The sequence below is a fragment of the Trachinotus anak genome, unplaced genomic scaffold, assembly GCF_046630095.1.
Source record: "Trachinotus anak isolate AG129_WGS33_773 ecotype Australia unplaced genomic scaffold, CSIRO_AGI_Tana_v1 ptg000015l, whole genome shotgun sequence".
Classification (NCBI taxonomy): Eukaryota; Metazoa; Chordata; class Actinopteri; order Carangiformes; family Carangidae; genus Trachinotus; species Trachinotus anak.
In genome coordinates, this window is record NW_027273866.1 from 3822568 (window position 1) to 3845852 (window position 23285).

Sequence of the window (23285 nt, forward strand, 5' to 3'; positions counted from 1 at the left end):
ATGAAGTAATGATCAGTTCCCATCCATATTCTTCAGGCTCTGTTGAACAGGGCATGGGATGATTTGTTACTGACTTATTTACAAATGAGACACTGAATCTATCAGTAGATCAATAAAAAAATATCAGCGGCTATGAGATATGCGGTTGTCTTGTGAAGGACATTTTCATTCACAAGTGTCTTACATTTTATAACTATAACGATTAATCAATACTTTTTTTTTTTTTAAGTGCAAGTTAATCGATGAGGAAAGCACAACAGTATGTGAAGTCACGACAGAGTGTTGTTCGACAGACTGGAGTGCTACTTTCCGAGGGGGCCGTGAAGGCAGCACCAGTCTCCGGGATCCTGGGTGTGTGCAGTCAGTTCAGCTCAGAGACTGAGAGAAAACACCAGGATCCTCTCAACGTGAGTCCAGCTGTGCCTGTCATCTGTCACCTTGTTTGAAAACTTCTACTCTTCCTCCACCGGACGGACCGAGAATGGGAAACTATCCGAGCTAGTTTCTGAAGAGGACATACATTCAGGGGGAACTGTGCTAAAACTACCAGGTTAGTTAGCTCACCACACAGCGTCTCGCTGCCAGCTTTATTCGTAGTTAAGTCAGTTGCTTCATCTTTTAGCTAACCAGCCGTCGCTTGCCGCCATTAGTTAACTCGTTTGATATTTGGAAGAGGTATCAATATGTCCAGCCATTTAACGCTTGGTCAGCCTCGTTAGCCAGCTAGCTTACATTTCCCAATTGCATGCCATCGGTTAGCTGTGCAGACTTGTCACTACCTAGCTAGCCCACTAACGTTAGCACTTGAGGTTAGCAAAAGGGGTCAGAGTGTGTGTTTGATGTGTGTGCTGATGCTGAACCACAGTCACTGTCATATCACGTCTGTGAATTAGATCATGCTAACCATGGGGGCGTTTGGTCCAAGAGGTAGAAAGCGCCACTCCTGTCTGTGTTTGAGTAACGTATGACAAACCCTGTCGTCAACTTTCATGTTCCCCCTCCTTGCCCTGGTTGGCTGTTGTGAGACTAACGTTACAAGGTGGTTTCCTGTTTTTCGCCTGTTCAGGTTGAGCCTTCAGTCACACCGTTTACCTCCGGAGAAGGAGCAGGAGCACAGTGGAGATGCAGACCTTTCTGAAAGGCCGGAGAGTCGGCTACTGGCTCAGCGAAAAGAAGATGAAGAAGCTGAATTTCCAGGCCTTTGCTGATTTGTGCAGGTATGTGGCTCCAACACCAATTTAACGCATCCAGGTCAGGTGATTTTTTTTTTTTTTTTTTTTTTTTTAGAGCACCTAACAAAAAGAGCTTGACATGCATTCACCCAGTAGGCCCACATCATTAACAATTTATGCCTCGGTGATTTAAGATGTGTCAGACAGTGCAGTTCCCAATGACACAGTGACAAACCGAACTGATGATGACCCCTTCTCCCCTACAGGGAATAGCCCTTTTGCAGATTTCATTCGAACGCTCTCTTTCATACTGGCACAGCATCAGTGACTTGCTTGTCTGTTAATCATCGGAGGTTTTACTAAAACTACAGATGATTAGGCCTGCAGTTGCTCTACCTCCGTTACACTCTGCTGTATTGCGGAGACTTTTCGTAAAGCAGATTTGTATAAATGCCTAGAGGGAAGGTGGTAGTGGAAAAAGTCGAGCACTGAGCTTGACTTTATTTTCAGTGTAGCAGCTTTTGTTTGTTATGTCTCGAGTCAGTGCTTGTCGAGACATGGTGCGAGGAGGGAATTTATGTAGGTGGGACTGTTGATAAAGGCCTTAGGTGCATGTGTAACAGGACAAGCAGCTGAAACAGGTGTTATTATTTAGTAGATTGTTCTGAAGTATGAAACTTTAAGGCAGGTGTGTGTGGACTGAAAAAATGAATCTCTGCTGTGTTGGTAACATATCTTAACCAGAGGATGTGCTCTTATTCGATAAAGTCAGTCTGTGATCATCACAGTAGCTTACATTCCTTGTCGGAAAGTGTGATGTCACAGAAACCAGTCTTTTTGTCTCTAGATGTGAGATGTTTTCTTTGTTTACAAGAAATAGACTTTATTTATCCATATTCATAGCCATAACATGAATCTGGCAAAGGGTGTGTTTCAACTGAAGCAGGGATTTTTTTTTTTTTCAAATTCTCCAGCTTTGAGGGGCTTGGCTATACGGGTCTTGCATGTATGTTATCTTGTAGCTTATCCATCTCCAGTTGAGTAAAACGTTACACAAGGTGTTATAAAGTAGGGCACGGATTTCCTTCGCAAACATACTGCCATTCAGTATATTGGCTTGGGGAAGGGCTCATTCCAAGGTATGGCAGCAGCCTTATCATCTCCCATTGCAACATTGCCTAGCTGTCCGTGCTGTATGAGGGCTGCAGATATCCTGAAAACACAGATGTCAAAGGGACAGCGGCTAACAGTGAGAGAGAAAACATTTTAGAGTCCTCAGTCATTTTACTTAGCATGATTGTGCCCTGATAGGTCAGGTATGTTTACAGTGTGTTTAATAGCAGACAACTGCTTTGAGAGATTTTCACCTTTTCCAAGAGTCGTTGCCTCACAAAGGGACCTGATTGAGCCAGCGCAGATTACCACACTGTAATCCACAAAACATTTTTAATCGCGTCATAAACCTCCAAGCAACACACACTCACCCCCCCACCCCTCTCATCCCTGCATCCTGCTCACCCCCTTCTTCCCTCAGAGATGGACTGTGTGCTGATTAACATGTAGGGCGGGGCCTGAGTGTTAAGAAGTAGTGTTTGTGACAGAAGATCAAGAAGATCAGGCTTCCGACAAGAACAACAAACACCAACACATTTAAATGGAAAAGAGCCCAGAAGTGAACATGAGCCTATCATGCTCTGATCACCGTATGCTTGCGCCCAGTCACTTGCTTAAACTTGTCTTCTATTTCTCCTTTCGTGACATATTTCCCCATCATATAGCATCTATAAGAGGAAGACGGAGATGAAACTTAGAAAACCATACCATGTGGTGCTCCTGTATATAGACCTCAGCTGTTTGTTTTTTTAAGAAGTAGTCTTTCCTAAATGGCACAACTCTACAAGGGTGTGTCAGTCATTTCTAAGCTTTCTCACGGCTTGCTGGTTTTCAGCAGTACCACCTTATACCAAACCTTGAGGCAGGTTTTATTAATTACGTAGTGGCTTCCTTGGCAATATCACACTCTTTGAATTTCATTTCATGGACTTTGATCTTATCTTACAGACAGATATGTGCAGATAAACCATGTGCGAGTATTACACTATACTTACTATAGTGATCAGGTTTTCACTCTCTCATCATGAGGCATACAGCTGACACTGTGAGTGCTTCAGTGTGGTTGTGGAGCATGCCCTGTCTCGTGCAGCTGGACTTAAGGGGTTCCTGCTGGTCAGAGCCACTTCTGTTTATGTTTGTGTGCTTGCACAGCAATTTAGAGACTCCCTACTAACTATACCTAATTTAGAAAAATGTGATGTCCTTGAAAACAGTCAGCCTGGGCATCATTGAATATTATGAAAATATTGTCACTTCATCCTGTCAAGGCGAGGCTGCTCTCTAGGTCAACAAGTCTGATGAGATTACCTTGAGCTAAACCTACTGTATGCTTGTATGCAATGTTTCATCCAAATGACACACTTTACTACAGTGTTGAGAAGCCTGTGATTATTTAAAAGCTGTGTTAAATATCACTCTAAAATCTAAGTAAAGAAGTGATTGCATTGGTTTTTAAGGAACAGAAACTGACACATTTACAGCCCAAACAGGTAAATCTGCTTCACCTGATTGTCCTGCTTTACCTGTCTCTGCCCAGTTTCTTGTATTGATCATCAGCTACTCCTTAAATCAGTCAGTATGAAAAGGTGTGATGAAAAGTGTCATGTTTTTTGTTACACCTCCACGTTCTTGTGTGTCAAACTTATTCAAAAAGTTCTGACCCTGAACTGCATCTCTGACGAATCTTTTCCTTCATCCCTTTCATTCTGCCGTCCGTGTAACAATGAGAGAGCAGGTGATCTCCATATCTGAGATGGGACAAAACTAAAGGCCCCATTCACACCACATAAAACACACCAGCTGCAGTATTAAATATCCACATTGTTGTGAGGCAGTGAATGGCTGCACTGCTGTTACCATGGGGCTGTAACCTCAAAAACAACCGGCCTGGACGGGCTGAGTTGGTGGCAGTACCAGACTGATTCCCCTGTAATTTGCAAATTCCCCGATGTAGAACTTGAATGTTTTGAACATTCAAGTTTTACTTCTGTTTTTTTTTTTTCTAATTTGTGGCATTGAGCTAGAAATGCACAAATTGCCCTCTCTCCTACTCTCTGGGCACGTGTTTTTCTCTCAGTGGAGAAGTTAGGACTAATATAAATCCAGCAGGTTTAAACATCATCTGGGCCTTTAACAGATTTCTAGAAAAACAATGAGCTGAAATAGAGAAGAAGTCATTGCACGTTTAAATTTCTGCGCAGATGAACAGTGCTGTGTACAAGACAAGAAGAAGAGATGTGTCCAGAGGGAGGAGGTTCCTGATGTGAACAGTGAAGTGGTGCACTACGTTATCAGAGTCACCACTACCAACAACTCCACTCTGGTGGAGGTCTGCTGGTTGCCAAGCAACCAATTTTTATCCAAAGACTAGCCTTTCAGTGCCGTTTCTGAAAAGTAGAATCTTCCCCAGCTCTGGAGAGCAATTTGGTATTTTGGCTGCAACAATATTATTTTGCTGTCCTGCTATCAGACAAATTTACTGAATAATTTAGGATCATTGTTCATTTGTTTTTGACATCCAGGTGCAGACGGCTTCATGTGTTTGTAGCTCATGTCTCTAGCTGTCCATGTAGTCAGATGAGCTTTGTGAGTTTCTGTTTAATTCCTCTTATGGAGAGGAACTATTTTGACATAACATTTACAGAAAGAGTAAAAGTAACCTTTGTATTATAAAGGGAAGAAATCCAGTTAGGGTAACTGATGAAGAAATATGTGTTACATAGCTTATATTACGCAAAATGAAAGTAGAAAATAAACAATATAAAGTAAGAGTGTGTTTTCCTGTCATTTTCAGTCTGCAAGTGAATTGTATTTGTTTTACCACTTCGCTCTGTGTTGGATTGTTCTTCCTTTATAGCCTCTTGGTTCAGTCAAGTCTTTTCCTACATACCTGACATATTGTTTTCAGACACTGAAAAGACAACTGACATCCTCAACTACAGTACCTGACATGCGTTTATATTTTTAATGTCTTGCATCTAATATCATATAGGTTTTTCCAGTGCCTGGCAATGTCTGTTTATGGCTGATCACTGAAGCTGATCTGTTTATTTTGGGTCAAATTAATGAGTGTTACTTTTGTTTTCTTTTTCAGGAAAAGAGGAATAGAAGTTGTTCAGGTAAGTGGACAGCATTTTCTTTTATAACAAAACAAAATTGAGCAATTATTTATTGTCTTAGGTGGGAAATCATAAATTTACATCCCTGCTAAGAGACTGTTTTATTCAAATTCAGCGACTTGCGGTAAGAGTTGAAACAACACCATTTACTATATGTACATTTTTCAGATTTCTACCGTAAACTACAGTGAGTTTGTTATGTCCCACATACCTGATGTGGTTGCTTCACAGTCTTGTTATTTTCAATCTGCAAACATCATCAGTCACAGTCTACCTGACCAGCCTATGTTCATTAAGTTAACTGTTAAGTCTGTTGGGCGACAAAGGAATCTACTTGTGGCCGTGTGTGTGAGTGAGTGAGTGAGTGAGTGAGTGAGTGAGTGAGTGAGTGAGTGAGTGAGTGAGTGAGTGAGTGAGTGAGTGAGTGAGAGAGAGAGAGAGAGAGAGAGAGAGAGAGAGAGAGAGAGAGAGAGAGATGAAATCTCAATAGCTTGGCAGGAGTGGCAGAAGTCATTGTATGAGCAGCTACTTTATAGTAATTACAGTCACTTTAATGTGTCATGTGAATGGGGCAAAAGGCTGCTCTGTCTGTAGTAATGACCTAGCTCTACTGAAGGATGGGTGCTGAGTTATGTTCAGGTAAATGCTGGCCCCAGGGAAATGTAGCCTGCTGTCATTAATGGATATTGCTTAGTATACTACACTCTGTAAGTAAACACAGCACATACAGAAGCATAGTAACAATTGTTACTACGTCCTGGGAGCTCAGTGCTGAAAAGTACTTGTCAGTTAAAGTGCTCTCTGCCATTGACGAGGAAATTATCCTCTCCTTTTCTTTTTTTAATGCCGTCTCTCGTCTTCATGGGAGGTTCTTTTTTTTCCCCTCACTTAGAGGTTATTATTTTCCTCTCACTGGCCTGACGATATCAGCACACCCAGAAAGAGCCTTGTCCTGGGAATAGTCCCAAAGTAAGCAGGGCTTTGTTTCCCACTGTGCTTTCAGCTCCTCCTGGGACACAGCAGATCCTCCCAGAGCCTTAGCTAGGGGCACCCAGGGACTCGAGCAGCCCTCCAGCCTTCCCAGATTCTCTTTTTCCTAGACTACCTGTTGTCCACTGAGTCTTTTTTTCTTCCTGCAATTCAACATAAACTTCTCTTTATTTTTAGCTGGGCTGTCGCTGCCAATTGAGAAAGCAGTTTACTCATATACCCAGAGGTGTTTTTCAGTTCTCACCGGTGAATCGGCAGCCCAGGATGCACCCACTGCCAGTCTGTGCCTGCACTGTCATGACTGCATCACAAGCGAAGATAATGGCAGCCATTGTAATGCTTTGGTGTTTCTGCATACAAAGCTGTCCTCTCCTATTGAACCAATGAACTCTGAGCACAGCAGCACTTCAACTTTCCCTTAGACTGTTATGTTGCAAGCAATGATGCAATTTCTGATGCCAGATTATGTATTTCACATATATAATCCGGCATCAGAAATTGAAGTGTTTTAAATATTTCCTTTCTGTTGCGCTTCATTACCTGAAATGTTGTTGGTTTATTTTAGGCCCAATCATGCTAAATCCTAAAACAAATTTCCACATGAAGTAAATAAAGCATGTGGAGGGTGCTGAGGTGGTGGTACATTGCAAGGAAAAACATTTAAGCTTCCAAATGAAGAGGGTGTTTCTTTGCAGACAAAGTGTTCAGCTTGCTTTGTTTATGTTTTATTCATTTGTGTTTTTGAAGCCTTGAGGGTGGGTGGGTGTATTGCTATTATGTGGATATCAAGTGCATTTAACCTTCTCTAGAAGGCTGGAGTAGAATAAAGCTTCAGATTTATCTCTTGCAGCCTATTTAATCACCTAACCTTGTCCCTGTGGTGACAGACTAGCTGATTCTGGTGATAACAACTCAACCTTTGATATTCAGCCTAGGCTAGGATGAATTAATACTGACCTTTTTCTACCAGAATAACTGTTACTTATGTTGTTTATAAAATAAATACAAGTCATTCCACGTATTCTTTGTTTGTTATATCCAAAGATTAGCTATAACAATAGCAGAGAGCTGAAACAATTACTTGATTCATTGAGCAACAGAAAATGAAACTGCAACTGTTTTAATAGTTGATGAATCATTTTTTTATGCCAAACATTCTCAAATATGAATATTTGCTGCTCTTCCTTATCTTATGGTTTTGGACTGTTTGTCAGACAAAAGTAGCAGCCTGAAGACACCACTGTGTTTCTGGGATAGTGAAACTGGCATTTTTCACTATTTTTTTCACAATTAATCAAGAAAATAATCAACAAATGAACTTGTACGAATAATTGTTAGTCGCAGGAACTGACGTAAAGATAACTCTCTGCAATTCCACATAGTGATGGTATGGTATTTGCCACAAGAGGCTGAATCCTCCAGAGGGTTGGTTGTGGTTATGACGTCACTGTGTGTGAACAGATCTTTGCTAAATTTGGCAGCCGCAGGGAGTTAATGTTATATTTCCATTTCTAGTGTGGGAAAACAATCTACATTTATACCCATCAGGACTGACACAACTGGAAAAACAACAGAAGGTTCTTCTGTTTGACTTTAAATGATTGCCCCTTTGGCCTCTTGCAGCTTTCCACTCGAGGTTTTTTTTTTTTTTTTTTTTTTAATAAGTACCCCATTATCACGCTCTCTTTGTCTCTACTTTGCCCTCCTCTGTCGTTCCTTTCCCTCCTCCAAGTGATTTTGCACCATCATCAATACTGACCCATTCGCCCTGAGCTCATGAGAGCCATCCTCCCAGCGCTCTGTACATTAGCCTGTCTGTATCACAGAGCTAATGAGATTAACTCACCAGGCTTGGCCTTGAGGAAGCCAATATTCACTCTGAGAGAGAGAACCCATCACAGCAAATGGCCATCATTTGAGTGGGCTGTCCACGGAAAGTTATTGAGTTACCGTTTTTATTATATGATAAGTGCTTAAGAATTTAAAGTTAATTTCCGCCATGCTGCTGTATCTCACCCACATATTGAATTTGTGGAAGCTGACAAACAAGAGATTGTCTTTGGAAGGTATTTATTGATCCTCCAGTGCACCATGATCTAAAGACAGCTGATTGGTGCCTATTATTGAGAATTAGCATCTACTCACATAAGTTAAGATGGAGCAAAAGATTAGAAATGCACAGAGAGCTTCATCACAGAGGTTTGCAAGTCATTACAACAAAGCCAAAATGTGTTTTTCCCAAAGCATCTTGGTCATCTTTACACTCCCTCTCATTTAAAAATAAATATTTTTGTGGGTATGTGTGGGTGTTTATGAGGAGTCTGGGAGTTCAGGGTGAGGGTGAGGATGACGATGAATGAGATACTCATCAGTTTGCACAACATCAACTTCACAGTGACTTCTTTATTTCCTTAATTATCCTCAGTCCTTCTCAGTAAGCCTGGTAGCGGTAAGGAGTCTCTTTATTTCTCCACTTAAAAACATCCATTGGACACAGTTTCATTCAGCATGATTTACAAATCCACCTGTTAAAATGTAAAAAAAAAAAAAAAAAAATTAAGTAATGGTTAACCTAATATTATACTCAATACATGTATTAATGGTAATAAAAGCTGAAACACAGTTGCCTCATAAGCCTCCATTGTACAACGTATTCAGCATAAGAAAAGTCTTATTATGCTGAGGACTCCTGGGATGCTGAGGAAACGGCCATTAGCCTAATGAGCTCCTAGTTTGAATCTCTGTATGGTTTTTGGCTGGAGATTCACTTTCGTGTTGATCCCATCTCATGTTTAGTCTTGTACCTCCTATGAGGTGTGGCCAGCAGCCACAGTTTATCTCAGAGACATATGTTTCTCTTACACTGGGGTGTCAAGTGCCACGCAGCATACAAAATAAATCATTCATCACGTCTGTCTGCACTCTCCCCACAGCCGTGCTCTGGGTTAGCCTGACAACAAAGCAAAAGCCAGGTGAGATTTGATCCAGCTGAGGGCAGCTAGAGAGAGACATCTAAAGGATAAAGCAGCAGCTGATAGACAAATAACTGCTCCAAACAGTGGTTCACACAGTTTGTGTTCAGTGTAAGGAATGATGTTGAAAGCTGAAGTACACTATGGGCTCCATCCTCACTGTTTGCTCAAAATCACCGCTCTTAGATTTCCCAGGGGTATAGCTTGGTCCCGCTGTGAGGCTACATCAAAGCTGAAAATATATTCGCCCTGACCTGCCCTCTCCCTCCACGATCCAGTGTGTTTTCTGTGCTGTCCATCACTACCATGGCCCACTGTAAGCACTCAATCCCAGGGGACTTGCAAAGACGTCAACTGACATTTCTGCTTTTAGCATTTAGCAGGACATCAATGACTTCACTGCTGGATTTTTTGGATGAGCTCTAAAGCAGGGTCACTCCATCTGCGCACTGGGACAGGAGAGCTTCATCCTCTGCGATGTGTCTTTGCCAGTGGATGTTGACCCCCATGATGTAGAGGCCTGTTTTTGTTGAGAGGCCAGGCTGTGGATGGGCCCTCTGTGTTGTGTAAGCAAGAGATTAAAAGCCATGCCTCAGTAGAGTACAGACAAATCCCCATCCACCCAGCCCTGTTGCACTGACACTGCTAGCTAGACAGAAAACCAGAGCGACCGCCTTGGTTTTTAGTGACCTGCTGTACCTCACGCCCTGTCACCACCGCTGCTCACAGCAGCAAGTGTTGTACACACAGTAATAGTTTATCCACAGGTGACAACACATTTTACGAGTGTTGACTTACCAACACAGTGCTATTAAGGTCATAACACTATGTTTATGTGTTTTATGCATCTGCCATATGCTCACACCTCTGTGTCTACGTGTCTGTCGACCACACAAGTCCTGATTAACCAGCTGCAGAGCTGGGACACCAAGTCACCGCAGCCTGGGCTGTATAATTGTAGTTAATGCAATTGTGCTGTTTGATTCTTACAAAATATTGTCAGTCGTAGTGCTGTAGTCCTCCTGAAATTGGTTGTCAAGTATCCCTACTGGTTGTCGCATTTAATACACAGCGCTCTAGTATATTAATGTCATATCAACCGCTGTCTTCTACAGAAGCTTCTCTCAATTGGTTTCTGAGTGAATCTATTATACCACAATATATTTCAACATGGTGAAATAAAGAAATAAATGATATAGGATTTCAGCTATACTACCCAGCAGTAGCCTCATCCCCCACCCACACCCCCTTTTCCCGTGTTATGTGCTGCTTATGTGTCAGGTCTAACAAACCTTCAAGAGTCACTGGACACACCAGGCCTCAATGGGTTGTGTGCATTTTTGCAGCTCGTGTTGGCATGTTACTGTTGAGGCAGGAGAAATGGAGTGTGGAGGAGGATGAGCTCCAACAGAATTAAAATGGACAGAGAAAGAAATGCCATGTTCATGTTGCATAATGAGCTCTTTAGGGAATACATCTTGACCTGAACACTACAGAGTATGTTGGCATTTCTTGGTGTACTGTGTACACACTGAGATGTGTAGTATAGGATGTGTATGCTCAACACAGAAAAGCTCATATTTTCTCTTAGACTGAGTCAAAACAATGTCTCACTTAATTAAAGTAGGAGCTTAACTATAGGTGAATTTTTCATTCTCTGTGGCGAAGTCTGTGTAAAGAAGTATCTCAATCATCTGATGTTTAACGGATTAACCACTGTGCAAATGACTTCTCGGGGCAGGACCAAGCATACTTAATAATTAGTCATCTATCTATCACACATCTCAGAATCATTAACCAGAAAATGATGGCTCTGACTGAGACCAACCTTAAACCAATGGAAACTCTGTACAGTTTTACAGTTCTTGCATTGATCCACACCTGTGTGACTACAGTGTATTCACTCTCAGTTTGTGTGCTGTCTGAACAGCATAAAGGACAGTGGGGTTCTGCTCGGCTCTGGCTTATTTGCACAGGTGTTTCTGAATTATCTTTTGTCAGTAACAATCAGGTGATCTCTATCTGCTGATTCGCTAATGAGTTAGTGTACGGCTGTGTTACGTAACAGCAGCCCTTAAACCAGTTCTCAATACAATGTTGATTTGATTGCTCTGGTTTCATTTGAACTGTCTCTTTGAGTCCAAAGTTTTAATATTCCACATTCAAGGAGTCACGATGAGCTGTTAAATGATCTGTCACAGGCTTGGCCTTAATAAAATAAATTAAGACTGCTACGGTTGTGTTACTGCTGTGAGAAAACAAATAGCCTAAGGTTGAGTCAGAGATTCCTAATAATTAGTTTGTTTATAAATGTACTTTGACTCCCCTGTGGCCCTTTTGTGCAATTACAGTGCCCAGCTAACAAATTAAAGTCTACAATCTGTCGTAAGTTTTGTAACTTTAAAAGTTGCCTCTCACACACAGACCTTACTTGACTCCCTTTGTTACAACAGTCTGGACACATTCAGCCAGAAAAAAAGCCTCTTGTGAACTGGACTTCATCAGCAGAGGAATCAACATTGGCTGCTAAATCCTAGCGTCTTTCCTCTCTCATTTGTAGTCTTCCTACATTTATGTGCGCATGTGTGTGCAAGCACTGACCCACATAAGTCCTATCACACTTGGAGAGCTGGTCTGACTACTTGTGAACTACTTGGCCGGTGCAGTCAGTCTTTTGGCTGCGGTAAACTTCAAACAAATGCTAATTTGGCATTTTCTAAGAGGCTGCCGAATATGCTCAGCAAGACTGGAGGACTGGCCACAGGGAGACAGTTTGCCACTCATAGTAAAATAGATTATATCAGAAATAAATCCTGATGATGTAATTCGAAACAAATACAATATAATGTCTGGCTGCACCAAAGTTCCAGCTATAAAGAAGAAAATGACTTAGTATTGGTCCTGATGCTGTTTTATAACCAAAAAAGCAGAAAAGAAAACATATGTTTGTTCCCTGGAGAAGAACTATGGGAAGGGATGGACAGATTCCTCTTCTCTATTGACAGACTGGGAGTATAAATGAGGAGGGCAATGACAGATTAATGACTTCCCAAAATGACTTAACCTTTTCTTAAGAATACTCTCCCATCCATCATCCAAGTAATTTATTTGAGGACACAATGAAATGCATTTGAAATGCTACATTATTGTGAATTCTGCAGTTTGCTGTGTATACTTGAGATTTTTTTGTTCCCACTGCAAATGAAACTGGGTGTTTTGGATAACAGGGTCCGTCAAGCACAGCCACAGTTCAGGCTCATACATATGGTAATTGAAGGTTTTTGTACATTCAAGACTCCATCACCAGTAGTGCCTTCTGCCTAGGCTGCTCTGTGAAATGATGCATGTATACGTCCTGTCCATAATGTAGCAGGCCAATACATCTGATAAACCTCCCCTTTTCAGCTTGCAAATAAGATGAGTGGGTGAATTGTTTCTGTTTTACTTACTGTTTATTCACACCACATAGTTCACACAAAAAATGGAAATAGTATGCATTGTAGTATAAGTATGTTAGCATAATAACTGCAGGCAACAGTGCTTTTGCAGATAGTTATGGAGACAAGTTCTGACTTGAGGACTGAGATCGAGTGTTTTTTCTTTTTTTTTTTTTGGAGGGGGGGGTGAGGAAAACTCATACTGTTTGAGATTTTGTGTGAAGTACATGGATTTCATGGATGATTGCTGAGGTATGGCCCTGTTTGCGCCATAACTCTTGACCCATGGTTGTTCTCTTCTCTCCTTAGCTGGACCTCAGCCAGCCTCTGGAGGAGCAGGGTCCCCTGGATGTCATCATCCACAAACTGACTGACCTCATCCTGGAGGCTGACCAGAATGACTCGCAGGCCGTGCTGCTCGTTCAAAGAGTACAGGTATGCATCTTTGTCTTCCACCCTATCCCCTCATTATTCAAAAATAGGTGAAGATCTAGGAATGTGGTAGCAATTAAAGTAATCATTTCCAGCTTGTGGAAAGCCTGGGGCTTGTGCACATCAGTTTGGAAAAGTTTGAAAAATATCTTTAGATCTTCATCAATTTGTTAGACTTGTAATTTTGAATGTGAACATGAAAGTTGATTCTTGACCTTAGAAACAGTGTGTGTGATAAAATGATCTGAAGTACATGACTCAGTGATCATATGGCACAGCCACTGTCAGCAGACATGATATGGAAGAGGTTGAGCAATCTCTTCAGATACTGTTTTGTAATTGAAAATGTAGAAATTCTGGGTGGTTTTGTTTATAGCACAGTTGTGCTACTGCTATAGGCAGTAAACATTTATGGATGAGTTTTATGAGAACAGTTAAATGTCCCCATTCAAGAATCAAATAGAGAGTGTTCAAGGAATCAAACCGAAAGGCCAAAGATCCCTGACTCGGTTACATTAATGGTATTAGCAGCTATATTTGAGCACGTGGTGACGCATAAAACCTGAGCGCTATCTCTGGAAGTTCTTAAAGAGTTTTTCTCATTCTTCCTGAAGTGAGAATCATATCACATGGACAGCAGGTCACAGCTCCAAATGTGGCACTGTGAACACAGTGTGGTGTGTGTGTGTGTGTGTGTGTGTGTGTGTGTGTGTGTGTGTGTGTGTGTGTGTGTGTGTGTGTCTGTGTGTGTGTCTGTGTGTGTGTCTGTGTCTGTGTCTGTGTCTGTGTCTGTGTCTGTGTCTGTCTGTGTGTCTGTGTGTCTGTGTGTGTGTGTGTCTGTCTGTGTATTTATTAAACTGGCAGTGCTGCGGATGGTGTGAAAATTAATTTTCTTCCAGCAGCTTCCTCTGCATTTCTGTCTCTGTGTCTCTCTCTGAATGACTCATAAGAACTGTAATCCTGATCAGCATCACGCAATTCTGTCAACATGTTTCTGACTGCTCAATTAGAAAGGACAAACAGGATGTCAGTGTGGAGCAATCACTTAACCAGCAGCCTGTGGTCAATATTAACACATGGCTGCATTTGCACACTTTTATGGTAGACTACTGAAGGCCCTTTTGAAACAAATGCACAAACCTTTTTTCGTAAAGTGCTGTGACAAAAAACACCCTTGATAAACTCACAGGGTAAAGTACAGATCTGCTACCAATCTTCTGAAGACAGCAGCAATGGTGATTGTGTGCAGTTATAACAGTGAAGGTTTTTTCACTAATCTCTAAGGAGTATAAGCAAAAATAAATATTAGCATTTTTCAGGTTAGTTGTTACAAAGACACCAGAAAGGACAAAGTAATATAAAATGATTAAACAACATCAAAATACATCCTGCAATGTGTTATGTGATCTAACATGATTAAGATGTGCTTTATATACTAATGCACTAGAATATATTTGATATTCTATCTGATTAAGTTTAATGATGAAATTATGTAATTTGAAATGTGTGACTTGATTTGAATTAAGTTTTTAAACAGAAGAGACAGAGAAAGCTGGGGACTTACTAATCCCATTAAAACAGGTTTGGTAGAAATATTCGAGGCTTACTAGTAGTTGGCAGGCCTTGGGGACTTTTTGTGACACCATTATCTCCAAGGCAAAGATTGGTTGATTGTTTTTAGAAAATAGGGTGGATCTTCCACCAAGAGAATGGTATAAAGGATGAGGTTTAGGCATTGTATGTTCAGTTTTGCTCCGGGGCCAGTTCGGGTTTATCTCTTGTTATAAGAATAAACTCAATTGCACTGCACTCAGTCGGTCTCCAGTGAGTTTTTGAGCTCATTGGGACTTTAGCAGATATGTATCTGAGTTGGAAGACCAGTGTTGGAGTGTTGGAGTAAAAAAACGCACATTAGAGGTGAACTTTGACCCCCTACATCCACAGCCTCACCTAACACAAGCACACACAGAAACTCACAAAGACAAAGAAGTGCTGATACAATTATTTTGTAAGAATTTACTTAAAAAGATAAAAGTCATTTATCATGTAAAAATGCCAAATGTTCTGTCCAGAGCCTTCCTCCATTTATATCATTGTAAATGTTATATTTTCAATTGTTGGTCAATACTAATAGAGGAAGTTGTGATGGTCACTTTTCACTGTTCTTTTACTACTCTTACTATACTCAAATTTTAAAGACCAATCATTTAGTGAATTAATGAAGTAATCGAAAAAATGATCTCATGATTCATTATTATGAAAATGATCACCTGATGCAGTCCAAATTCAAAGGCGCTGTGGTTTAGAGACCAAATGCTCAAACAGCCTCAGCTGGCTTTTCTCAGTGCAGAGGAACAGTTGTTCTCAAGGTTTTCTTTCTCTTAGCTACTAGAGAAAGCCAGTAGGCACAGCAGAGGGTTGGATCAAGTACTAGCTGCTAATCTAAAGCTCAGTTTTGTGGCTCAGTCCTCTTCAGTTCTGGCCATTCACCTGAACACAACTGTCATGTGTGATTACATTTCTGTTGGAAATATAAGCGTTGGCGCATTTTTAATATTGCTTAGCTGCGATCATAAATAACCTTTAGTGTAGTGCAGGGAATAAGCCTTCCTCTCTAAAATAGCTCTATATTCAAAACAAAATGTCAGACTGGGATGCTCTCTGGTGATTAAGTGGCCTGAGGTGTGAGCCATGTGCACAGCAGACCTGGGAGAAATATCATTTACATGATGTTTCTCCAGGGCTGCATGATTAGGGGGGAATTATAATCCATTTTTTAGTGGCTCATTAGTGGGAATCTGTGAAGGAGGCTGAGATTTATAGAACTTTTCCAACCTTTGTATCTTTTATTAACATCTTTGACATTGTCAGCTACCTGAAAATAGTAATGAATGAAATAGAAATATACCAATATTTGGGAGGTACAATTGCAATTGTAAACAACTATTAACAATTATACACACTTGTGGATGTAGTTTTTTGTTTACATTGCTGTCAGTTAGGTGAAGATTGTTCCTTCTCTGTGATCGACAGCTCAGGAGATTCGAGCTGATGTGGTAAATCGCACCCATCTGGTTGTGGTTAGTGTAAGTGCTAAAATAATTTTCCACTTCGATGCCTGTGGCATGACAGACATGGCTCTCAACCAGTGGCACAGATGAAATCCTCTACTGACCATATTTTCAGAGAAACTGCCTTTCCCTATGGAAAAATGAGCAGTAAATGTGCAGCCCTCACGCCCACTCTCTTACACCCCCGCTGACATACGTCTGGCTCTTCTTCTCTCCCAACACCTGCTCACCAGTGTTCGTCGCTATCTCACCTCCCCCTTCTGTCTGTGTTTAACTGCACTTGTTCTTCTGAAATGCAGAAATCACCAATTGACAGTCCTTATCAGCAGAGTATTTCTCTAAACTCCTGGAAGATTAGTTTGGATTTATTTTTTGGCGGCAGCATGTTTGACTTACATAACCGCTCAACTGGCTTTGATCAGCGTTGCCCATTAGATCCTGGTAAATGCTACAGATGGGTCCTCCATGTCAAAGCAAAGGCATTTGTTTACATGCTGTGTGCGTCAGTATTTTTTTCCCCACTGTACTTGTGTGTTTGACATTTGACATTGTGGCGTATGTTTAATTTCATGCGAACGTGTATGACAGTGGAGCTGTGGTGTTTTTAAAGAGCTGTGATGTGAGCAGGCAGGCTGTTTGTGTAATGTGCAGGCCAGCCAGCTCCACCTGACAGCGTTTGTGAGTCAGTAAAAATTGCTCGGAAGGAACGGTTGGCAGAGAAATTCACAGAGCAGAGATGGAAATGTGAAGAGTATGGTGAGCTGCAGCGGGAGGTGGCGTGGGGACAGAGCCAGAGGAGAGCCGGCAAGAGAGGAGAAGGAAGAGAAGGGGAGCGCAGTTATGTAAAACAGCAAACCTCAGGCTGACCCAACAGCCGGGCATGCAGAGATGCAGTGATGTAACCTACACAGACCCGCTGGCATGTATCTCATGCTCTTTAGCTCACACACACACACACACACACACACACACACACACACACACACACACACACACACACACAGAGTAGGGCATGTTGACCCTTCAACTTAGTGTTTGTATTTGTAATTTGCTCATTTAACTCTGCTTGTTTAACATTCCTAATCTGTAGGTATATGTTTTTGTGTGTGTCATGTGTCGTGGCAGGTGGTTTCACATGACGTGCAAGCCTCAGCCTGTGGTTTGCCTTTTTACACACTTGGGTATCTACAGTATGTTGTAGTGACACACACTCACACACACAAACAGGACGCAGACAGAATTTTGTGTCGTTAAATGTTTCTGTTGTGATTTTTCTTTTGTTGTGAAGATAAATAATGTAAATTTTAAAAAATGATTAAAAAGTTTGTGTCCCTGTGTTTCAGGACTATATTGATGCCCACCCTGAGACCATTGTTCTAGACCCCCTTCCAGCCATCCGCACTCTGCTGGACCGCTGCAAGTCCTACCAGCTCATCCACAGGATAGAGAGCTGTATGCAAGGTAAGACATTCAGGTAACATGGCTCGGTCAGACTAACATTTCTAAAAGAGAAAGTCCAGATCACAACTGAATTGCTGCAATCACTGGATTCATTCTTTTTTTTGTTTGTTTTGGGGGGGGTGGGGGTTCTTTCTTATGTAAAGGTTAGATTTGGTGAAATTTGACAAACAAATAACTGACCAATGACCATCACTGACCTTGAGAACTAAATATCCAAAACGGAGGAAGCTGTTGCACCACCCAGTCGTATTAGCATCTGCTCTGCTCTGCTGAAGTACAAAGTGCTCTACAGAGGAGACGCTGCATTGTTTGGCGTCAGTACATTCCCTTGAAAATAACCAATTTAAATAAGTGTTCAGCTAGAGCAGTCATCATGTCACAAGCGGCAACATGCAAATTCATTTTGCTGTGTCATTTTGCAGTGTGACCAGGCTCTTACTGTATGAACAGAGTCAGTGTGTCACGAGTTCAAATCAAGTCAACACCATCAGTGTCTCTGTTCCTCTCCCAGTCCTCAATATTATATAAAAGCAGAAGTTGTTTAAAATAATCAAAGAACTGTTGATTCAGTGGAGACAGCCTTCTACTCTATTTAATGCGGCTAATGTTATTAAGAAGATGGAGTTAACTGTGTGAACTGAAGGATCTCTGTCTTTCCTCTTCACTTCCAGAGAGGGACGCGTGTGTAACATATGACGTCCTGCCGCCTCTCACTTGAATTATGTTACGCGATGCTTCCGAGCAGATGTTTAATTCTTGCCGGCAGAGCTGATATCATAATTCCTGTCTTCCTTTCACGCGGCAAAACCTCTCTGTGTCCCCCTGTCTGAACCCAGTTTGAACTTGGCTCTGCGTGTTTCTCACTGATGGATCAGAACCTGCCCTCAAATCAGTCCAGCAACACGTTCTGCTGTCACTGAGCTCATGAAGTAGTCAACAGGCTACATCTTTTTGGCCAAAGGCAGAGAAGTGCATTGACGACAGAAGCACATTCCCTGCCCACACACTGTAAACACACCTGTGACTCATCCACATTTCCTTTACCCCCATACATGGCAGGGAACATAAACCTTTTAAGTACTCCTTCACCAAGCATCAGTGACTCTGCGAGGGGCTGCAGTCTGGTGTCAGAGCGACAGATCAGAGGCGTTTCAACATGTCGGCAGTGTCAGTGGTTTCTTAAAATAGAACCACAAGAAGACGTCTTTTTATCCAAACAGACGCGATGGCTGTTACGTAACAAAGAGTATAAGCTGCATCGTTCTGTCTCACTATGCGTATTTGGTTTGAAGAGGAGGATGGCTCACTCGCTGCATTTATTGGAAGCTTTTTTTTCCCCCTTCCCTTTCTTCTTCCATTAATGCAAGTGGTGCTCTTTGCTCACACTTAGGCCTGCATACCAAACCTCCTTGACAATTGTAGTCAGTTAAGACACAAGGCATAGATTGTAAGCCATTATAATCCGAGACCATACCACCATGATTATAGGAAAAAAAAACAGCATGTGACCAAGGATGAATGTACTTTCCTCTGTCAGCAAAAAAACAAGAGTGACTGCGAGAACTGGGTTAAGGTTAGAGTAAAATAAAGGATAGTGTGAGAGTGTGGAAAGTCTACCTTGTTTTCTTAGGCACAGGCACTTCCTCCTCCTTATCAGCAGAGACCATTGAGTCCTGCAGCAGCTGCCAAGGCAACCCGGTACTAAAAGGCCACAGAGAGCCTGCCATGCTTCACAGTCGGCATGACTCAGAATAGTACTCTATAGGAGGAAGCACTTGAGGTGTGCTGGTGCTTTCTCTGGAAAAGTGAACGTTATTTTATCATTTGAGTGGTCTCTCAGTGTTAACAGGCCGCAGTCACAGTACATTTAGCTGTTCTGCTCCGAACTGTTTAAATTAATATAAACGCAAGCACAAGAATTAGCTCATCTTAATGTTATGTTCAATAGAAAATAGCCAGACGAGCACCACATGAGCACTAATGGATCAGTGTCACTGATTCGTAGTTCTGCTTGTTGGAATTCCGGCACTGTTGTCCAACTTGGTTTTGTGTTTCCTAATGTGAGCCAGAGCAAGGTAACTGTTTATGTTACTTAGTGGAATCCACTGGTTCCTGTGTATACATAAGTTTTGATATCTTGGACTGTTTTTATAGATAGAAACGGTCGTCAAGTCAACTCTTCTATAAAAGCCTCTCTCGGTGTCATAAGCTTACTCCTGTCCAGCTGAAGATAAAAGAATTCTCCTGAATACAAGCGCACCCCCGCGATCAATCTGAAACCTTCCTGCAGTATTCATATACTAAGCAGATGGTCTTGAGATCCCTGTGCTAGCATTAATCCACGCCTCTGTAAGGACCGGCAGTGTCCCATTTATGAAAGGGATCAATATTTAGTCATAGTTGCAGCATGAGAAAGACAAACACTGCGAGACACTTTAAGACCCAAACACTCATCCAAGTCCAGTGAGCCAAGGAGCGGACAGGATTTCCCAGTTTGGGTAAAAGATTTTCTGCCTGTCAGCTATGACTGTACTTTGTCACAATCATTAGATGATGGATATCTCATCAAATTAGTATGCAATTTACCCTTCGTGAGAAAACATCATCTAATTTTTCTTTTCAAAATAAATGACCAATAATTGCAATTGAGGCATAAGCCTCTTAGAGCGCGATATTGAGAGTTGGATTACTCTCAGGGCATAGCCGTGTTTGGAGTCCAATTTAAAATATTGAAAATCCTGCTGCTTTGCCTCGGAGGGACGCAGTCAGAGAGGATGCTTGGGTTTCTAGGAAACAAGCTCTAAATAGCAACAGGAGAGTCCAGCCTTCCACCTAAACAGCAACACACTTTATCAAGCTTAATGTAACATGGCTCTCCGATGTTCTCTGCACCTAATGCCTCAAACCAAAGGGAAGATATGGTCAGAATCGTAGGTGTTTTAACAGGCCTGTTGAGGAATTTCTTCTTTGTCCATTCTCAGGCAAACCAGTCATTACATGTAAGATTGGAGCTGATTTATATGCATGCATGAATATGATGTAACAGCACAAACAGATGAGGACATGCAGCATACGTCCCGATGAGATGAAAGAAGAGGAGCAACAAAAAAAAAAAAAAAACAATCTAACTGGATAATGACATTTAAAAAGCATCTCATTGTGTAGCCCCATAAACACTGTCCTTGGCTCCACTGGGTCTGCTCTGAGCATGCATTGTTTAGACAGAGCCAGAGATTGATCCCCCCCCCCCCCCCCCCCCCCCCCCCACAAACCCTCTGCTCCACCTCCTTATCCCCAAAACGTCAACCAAAGCCAAGCATGCACACTATTACAAACTTGGCCACATGCTTTTCTCCACCATTCTCCAGTCTCTTTATTATAAATCCTTAACTCTGAGCTTCGAATGTTTTCCATTTGACAAGGTTTTGGTCTTTTGATGATTTTTGTTTGACAACATTTAGCGCCATCAGTCTTTGGGAACTCAGTGATGTCATGGGGATATTTTCCCTGCCAGACTGTTTTCTGAAAGACATTATGCTGCTATTCCTGTCCTGGTAAAATAACATCAGTATGATGAACGCAGTTGTAGCAGAGATGACCGATGGGTAACCCTCCAGGCTTCCCGCTCCCAAAACTGACTGGTTTCAGAGCCAGCACTGGAATAGGCCCAGCTGAACAGGGAAAGGTTATAGAGCACAGACCAAGTATCTGCCTGTGAGAGAGAATAGGAGTATTCTGTGCTTGTCTGCCACATAACTGCAAAAATAGAAAAATTTGAACCGTGCTTGATCTGTTTTGCTGTGCTTCAGTAACGCGGATTCACTCCTTTTAGTAAAAACAAGAGTGTTCCTATTAGGAAATTAGTTTTGTACTTAATGGTGAAAGCACATGTTCAGCTGCAGTGGAGCAGTCCTTGAGGATATTTAATGTTTTTTTTTTTTCAAGGACACATCACAAGGTCGATACTTAAAGGATTATTCCAGGTTATTATTTTTGGTTTTGATTTTTATTGAAACCTGTTGTGATCGCCTGATCAACATGATTATTTCCAATTGTAGCAATTACAAGAGTACAGTGTAGGGCTGCAGCAGTATTACAATATCTTTTTTAACTTAATATAGTGGTTATTTTCTTGATCAATCTATTAGTTGTTTTGTCTATAAAGTAGTGAAAATGCTCTCTCTATTTTCCCAATGTCACATGTTTAAATAGTTTTTTTTTTTCCTTACAACTTACAACAGTGCAAGATTCAAAGTTACCAAAAAAAACAATAGAATACCTAAAAGATATTCAGTAAATATTGGGATTTTATAAAGTTGCATCCCATGAATCTTTGGCACATATGTACAAAAATGACTTAACTATTAATCAAAGCAGAAAATAATACGATAAATACAATATCATTATTAGCAATAGGGATGATGGCCAACACTACAACAATAAACTGGAATTATCCTTCAATGATTTGTCTCCCTAATCACTACATATGGTGCAGTCCTATTACAGTAACAAAGGAGTCTTAATGTATGTGCTGCCTTATCTCCTCACACAGCTGCAGCCTGTTTTTGCTGATTTTTCCTGGAACCTGGTCTACAACTGGATATCACTGAAGTAGTTTGTGTGAGAACTTTTTGCCCCATGTATCCCCCGTTCATGGTGGGTTTTCTTCCAAACTATCTGGCTGTTGTGGGAGCTGTTGAAGTCAGTGGGGCCCCCTGTGTATACCCAGAGCTCAACACTCAGCACTGAAGTTAATGTAGGCAAATGAGATTCCCCTGACCTCAGCACTGGCGGGAGCAGAGAGCCCTGCCACTGCTGAGGCCCACAGAACACAAAGGCCGACGTGTTTCTATTGTGTTTTTGTCATTAGCAATTTGCCAGCTCTTGGTTCGGCCCCCTCACTGATTTCCTGTGGTGATATCTCCAACCAGCTGCCTTATCACCCCCCGTGTACCTACTGTAGAGGGGAAATTACAGTAGGCAGAACATTGATATAGATGCATCCTGGGCCCTAATATAGTGAAATATGACAGAACTGCAGGATGTTTGTTATTTTCAGTCTTATCGAAACTAACCAACTGGCCGCCACAGGATGTGATGTAAAAGCATGATGTAATCAAACATGATGTAACACATATAACATGAGTCAATAGGTGAGAAAGAGATTGTAGTTTGTCCTGGTTTAAATTATTTTTAAGGAAGGTATGGCCCAGGTAGCTCTGTAATTGCACCTGTTTTTTTCCTGTTGGGCGGTTTGTGAGCTCGCAGTCATACCTGTCAGTCAGCGAGATGACATCTGTGACTCTGAAATGTCCTCTGCCGGTTTGACCTGTCTATAGTTCCTCATGAGATTGCGTGTCTTCCTTTATGTCAATAGTTCTGTGTGTGTGTGTGTGTGTGTACTTTGGGAGGAGCAGACAAGCTCGGCAACTCTCTGCTTTATTTATTTGAACAGGAGTCATTTAACCCTCTGGGCCTAAGATGGCCTCTGCTGTGTTTGTTGTCTAAACCTGTCACA

General features: G+C 41.6%; 1 protein-coding gene across 1 annotated transcript in view; it reads left to right on the forward strand.

Moving 5' to 3' along the window:
• Positions 1-320: 320 nt before the first annotated feature.
• The window catches only part of itpk1b (inositol-tetrakisphosphate 1-kinase b), a 29648-nt gene continuing 6683 nt past the window's right edge, over positions 321-23285 (forward strand). Inside the window, exons 1-5 of the mRNA XM_071498774.1 lie at positions 321-550; positions 1067-1217; positions 5380-5404; positions 13113-13238; positions 17650-17767. Of these exons, the coding sequence (XP_071354875.1) occupies positions 1123-1217; positions 5380-5404; positions 13113-13238; positions 17650-17767 (364 nt within the window). The 5' untranslated portion in view covers positions 321-550; positions 1067-1122. The remainder of the gene's footprint in view (positions 551-1066; positions 1218-5379; positions 5405-13112; positions 13239-17649; positions 17768-23285) is intronic.